Genomic DNA, 5,622 nt, shown 5'->3' with positions numbered 1-5,622 from the left:
GGGTCATGTAATTTGTAATTGATTCAAAGTCCTATTGCTCGGGGTTTGTGAATTAGTTGCTTAGTTTATTATTTTGTGTGTGCCCGATGAGGCCCTTCATCCCTGATGGTCTGCTAGGCAGCAATATCAAGTGGTTCTAGTGTGGTCTCAATCAAATTACACAGCCCATACTCCAGAGCAGTGGTTCCCCCCGTATGTACAGTACCAGTGGTTCCCCCCCGTATGTACAGTACCAGTGGTTCCCCCTGTATGTACAGTACCAGTCAAAAGTGTGGATACGCCTACACATTTAAGTCATGTGTGTATCTGGTCATGTGTGTGTCAGCTCACCAGTGTGAGGGCCTTCCTGACCCAGTGGGACCCATGGCCTGTAGGAGGGGGTGTGTCACACTGTTCCCACTGAGCCATCTGAGCCCCAACCCAGGACGTCAACTGGGTGGAATCATTACGGAAAGTGTTTGACAACCAAACCAAATGGGGAGGGACCTACCTGGATTTGTTCAATAGAAACTTGAGAGTAAATGCTTTCTGTTGCAAAACATATTGATTACAATCCAGGCTGCAGTACGACAGCCTGATGGTGTGGTGGTGATGGTCATTGTCCTGCTGACGGCAAAGTGCTTGTCGAGGTTAACAACCAGGAAGAGGAAGCAGGACTGACCGTGAGAGCAGAGCCACAACATGAATCTCCTTTTAACTTTCAATTTCAGAAAATGGGTGTATAAAAAGGGTATACCAGTAGTTCCTAAACACCTGGAGGATTCCCAGCCATTCCACTTGTTCTATTCCACCACCAGCACACCTGGGTCTGCTTCAGTAGAGTAAACGGAGTGAAACAGCAACAGAGTCTCTGAGAATAAGGGAACTAAACGGTCAAAACATTTGAGGGACCTGGTCGAATTTGTTGTGAAACATTTTGCTACGGACTAATGACCCCAGTTGTGTTAAGGAAATCAAGACTGTGAAAGCTGAACTTGTGCCGAGAAACATTTTGCGCAATGACCAACCCACAAGGCCTATAAACTATCCCCCACAAGGTCTATAAACTATCCCCCACAAGGCCTAAAAACTATCCCCCACAAGGCCTAAAACTATCCCCCACAAGGCCTAAAACTATCCCCCACAAGGCCTAAAACTATCCCCCACAAGGCCTAAAACTATCCCCCACAAGGCCTAAACTATCCCCCACAAGGCCTAAACTATCCCCCACAAGGCCTAAAAACTATCCCCCACAAGGCCTAAAAACTACCCCCCCCAAATAAATTTGCAGCAAGTTTAATCTACATAAAGTTCTTCATACACAAGTTGTCATGCAGTCAATATGCCGTTCTGACCTTGTGTGCAAAGTCAAATGACACGGACAAATCAATACGAAAATAGATGTTTTCAGCAATGGAACCAAAAGCACATTGTGTTTACTTGATAGCTACCTATACAAATAGCTAGCTAGAACAAAGTGTTCATAAGAAATTCATTTAAAAAGATTCAAAGCCATACAAATAAGTTCTCCAGTAGCCACATTTATCCAATAGGTGTCTCCATATTACCATGCTCCTCTCCTCTCACACGCTCCTCTCCTCACTCAAGTGACTCGTCGGCAGTACTCTCAACACATCCCCCTCCATCCCACCAGTCGCTCAGCAACAACACATCCCCCTCCATCCCACCAGTCGCTCAGCAACAGCACACCCCCCTCCATCCCACCAGTCGCTCAGCAACAGCACATCCCCCTCCATCCCACCAGTCGCTCAGCAACAACACATCCCCCTCCATCCCACCAGTCGCTCAGCAACAGCACATCCCCGTCCATCCCACCAGTCGCTCAGCAACAACACATCCCCCTCCATCCCACCAGTCACTCAGCAACAGCACATCCCCCTCCATCCCACCAGTCGCTCAGCAACAGCACATCCCCCTCCATCCCACCAGTTGCTCAGCAACAACACATCCCCCTCCATCCCAAAAACCTGCAACCAATATATTTTGTTTTCAAAGTAGCCTAATTTACAGGAACACTGCAAACATAGAAACCCTGGTCGTGTGCCTTTTTCAGTGTCAGAGTTGTAGCAGGGAGAGTAATACCATTACCAACCACACCAACACAACCAGCCCATTTAGTGGATTACAACTCAACATTTATTATACAGAAAAAACATCTGATACGGTCGTGTTCCGAAGCGTTCTGGGGTTAAAGGTCAGTGGTCAGACTTCTTTGGGGGGAAGAGAGCGTACTCTACAGTCAGAGCCACAGCGAAGGCAGCAAAGCCCCATTTAAAGCCCCTCAGCATCACGTCTCCCAGGGATACAGGACGACTGAAGCCTCCCACGTACCTCCACACCTCGTTACTGTGGGAGAGAGAAACATCAGTATCACAGAGCCTTCGGAAAGTATTCAGACCGCTTGACTTTTCCCACAATCTACACGGTACCCCGTAATGACGCCACGGTACCCCGTAATGACACCCCGTAATGACGCCCCGTAATGACACCCCGGTACCCCGTAATGACACCCCGTAATGACACCCCGGTACCCCGTAATGACACCCCGGTACCCCGTAATGACACCCCGGTACCCCGTAATGACACCCCGGTACCCCGTAATGACACCCCGGTACCCCGTAATGACACCCCGGTACCCCGTAATGACACCCCGTAATGACACCCCGGTACCCCGTAATGACACCCCGGTACCCCGTAATGACAGCCCGGTACCCCATAATGACACCCCGTAATGACACCCCGGTACCCCGTAATGACACCCCGTAATGACACACACGGTACCCCGTAATGACGCCACGGTACCCCGTAATGACGCCACGGTACCCCGTAATGACGCCACGGTACCCCGTAATGACACCACGGTACCCCGTAATGACGCCACGGTACCCCGTAATGACGCCACGGTACCCCGTAATGACGCCACGGTACCCCGTAATGACGCCACGGTACCCCGTAATGACAAAACAACTTTTTTTTTTGACATTTTTGCAAATGTATTTAAAAGAATAAACTGATATTACATTTACATAAGTATTCAGACCCTTTACTCAGTACTTTGCTGAAGCATCTTTGGCAGCGATTACAGCATTGAGTCTTCTTGGGTATGACGCTACAAGCTTGGCACACCTGTATTTGGGGAGTTTCTCCCATTGTTCTCTGCAGATCCTCTCAAACTCTGTCAGGTTAGATGGGGAGCGTCGCTACACAGCTATTTTAAGCTCTCTCCAGGTCTCTCCAAGTCCAGGCTCTGGCTGGGCCACTCAAGGACATTCAGAGACTTGTCCCGAAGCCAATCCTGGGTTGTCTTGGCTGTGTGTACTTAGGGTCGTAGTTCTGTTGGAAGGTGAACCCTCGCCCCAGTCTGAGGTCCTGAGCGCTCTGGAGCAGGTTTTCATCGAGGATCTCTACACCTGGCTCTGTTCATCTTTGCCTCGATCCTGACTAGTCTCTCAGTCCCTGCCTCTGGAAAACATCCCCACAGCATGATGCTGCCACAACCATGCTTCATCATAGGGATGGTGTCAGGTTTCTTGTTTCTCAGGGTCTGAGAGTCCTTTAGGTGCCTTTTGGCAAACCCCAAGTGGGCTGTCATGTGCCTTTTACTGAGGAGTGGCTTCCTTCTGGCCACTATCATTTAGGCCTGATAGCAAAAGTAGCAATAGCCAAAGTTCTGAATACTTATGTAAGTAAGGTATCCATTTTTCTATTTTTAGTGAATTTACAAACATTTCTAAAAACCCTGTTTTCGTTGTCATTATGGGCTATTGTGTGTAGATTGCTGGGGGGGGGGGTTATATATTTTTAAAATCCATTTTAGAACAAGGTTGTAATTTAACAAAATGTGGAAAAAGTCAAGGGGTCTGAATCCTTTCCGAAGGCACTGTACATGTACACATCTCTAATGCAACGATCTCCCCCTCTCTCACCGTGCCCATGGGTCCTTCAGTCCTCTAGCTGCCAGCCTCTGCTGTGTGAACTCCAGAGGCGTTCCCTCGACCTTCCACAGCTTAAAGTCTGGCAGGTTTAATTTACTGCCGTGGTCTCCTCCCATCCTAACACACAGCGTCAGGGGGTTTGAGTTGTGGAACTAGCTAGCTAAAGTAGTTAATGCAAGCATACAGGACACACCACAGATTGTAAGAATATTTCATAGTACCATAGAGATGTTAGGTTTCCATGATCAGATACTCTCGTACTGTAGTTAGCTAGATAACTAGCACAGCCTGCCGACTAGAGAGCTAGCAAGCTAGTTAGCCTGCTTTTAACATTAGCAGAGGACCTCGGGAAGCAGCAATGACACATTTAACCATGAAACAATTACATCTAAGTCTTCAGTAGTACAACATATTTATATATCAAACACTTACGTTTTTGCATGTTTTTGCAATAGTATAAACGCGTAACGGTTGTACCTGTCTGTTTGTGACCTCTGTTGTGGATGAAGCACTTCGACAATTGCATCTGATGTACGGCACTGCTACGGTACACGAAAGAGACCACACTTAGTACGTCTTTTGTCGGAGCGCAAACAATCCAGTGTATTTTTGTCGGTCAGAACCAGTCTGGACAGAACTAGGGATGTACATTCCCTTTAAAGGCGATACGGGAACGATACATTTTAGTTTGAAGCGATTCAGTTTGATTAGGGGACGAATCGATGCATTAACATATGTTATATTTATTTAACTAGGCAAGTCAGTTAAGAACAGATTCTTATTTACAATAACAGCCTACCCCGGACGACGCTGGGCCCAATTGTGCGCAACCCTATGGGACTCCCAATCACGGCCGGTTGTGATACAGCCTGGATTCGAACCAGGGAGTCTGTAGTGTCGCCTCTAGCGCTAAAACGCAGTGCCTTAGACCTCTGAACCAGGGAGTCTGTAGTGACGCCTCTAACGCTAAAACGCAGTGCCTTAGACCTCTGAACCAGGGACTCTGTAGTGATGCCTCTAGCGCTAAAACGCAGTGCCTTAGACCGCTGAACCAGGGACTCTGTAGTGTCGCCTCTAGCGCTAAAACGCAGTGCCTTAGACCGCTGAACCAGGGACTCTGTAGTGTCGCCTCTAGCGCTAAAACGCAGTGCCTTAGACCTCTGAACCAGGGACTCTGTAGTGTCGCCTCTAGCACTAAAACGCAGTGCCTTAGACCGCTGAACCAGGGACTCTGTAGTGACGCCTCTAGCACTAAAACGCAGTGCCTTAGACCGCTGCGCCACTCGGGAGCCTGTAGTGACGCCTCTAGCGCTAAAACGCAGTGCCTTAGACCGCTGAACCAGGGACTCTGTAGTGACGCCTCTAGCGCTAAAACGCAGTGCCTTAGACCGCTGAACCAGGGACTCTGTAGTGACGCCTCTAGCGCTAAAACGCAGTGCCTTAGACCGCTGCGCCACTCGGGAGCCTGTAGTGTCGCCTCTAGCGCTAAAACGCAGTGCCTTAGACCGCTGAACCAGGGACTCTGTAGTGACGCCTCTAGCGCTAAAACGCAGTGCCTTAGACCGCTGAACCAGGGACTCTGTAGTGACGCCTCTAGCGCTAAAACGCAGTGCCTTAGACCGCTGAACCAGGGACTCTGTAGTGACGCCTCTAGCGCTAAAACGCAGTGCCTTAGACCGCTGAACCA

The 5,622-nt window shown here is 49.0% G+C and overlaps 1 protein-coding gene across 1 annotated transcript; it reads right to left on the bottom strand.

The window, feature by feature from the left end:
- Positions 1-2,113: 2,113 nt before the first annotated feature.
- ndufb3 (NADH:ubiquinone oxidoreductase subunit B3) lies at positions 2,114-4,570 on the bottom strand. The gene is made up of 3 exons (XM_046322211.1): positions 4,413-4,570; positions 3,927-4,052; positions 2,114-2,346 (listed from the first exon to the last, which is right to left on the bottom strand). The coding sequence occupies exons 2-3, from the start codon at positions 4,049-4,051 to the stop codon at positions 2,196-2,198; spliced, it is 276 nt and encodes a 91-aa protein (XP_046178167.1). The 5' UTR covers position 4,052; positions 4,413-4,570; the 3' UTR covers positions 2,114-2,195.
- Positions 4,571-5,622: the final 1,052 nt, after the last annotated feature.

This window comes from Oncorhynchus gorbuscha, linkage group LG22 (assembly GCF_021184085.1).
Source record: "Oncorhynchus gorbuscha isolate QuinsamMale2020 ecotype Even-year linkage group LG22, OgorEven_v1.0, whole genome shotgun sequence".
NCBI classification, from domain to species: domain Eukaryota; kingdom Metazoa; phylum Chordata; class Actinopteri; order Salmoniformes; family Salmonidae; genus Oncorhynchus; species Oncorhynchus gorbuscha.
The sequence above is the reverse complement of the archived record's forward strand: the minus strand, read 5'-3'. Positions and strand labels throughout refer to the sequence as shown.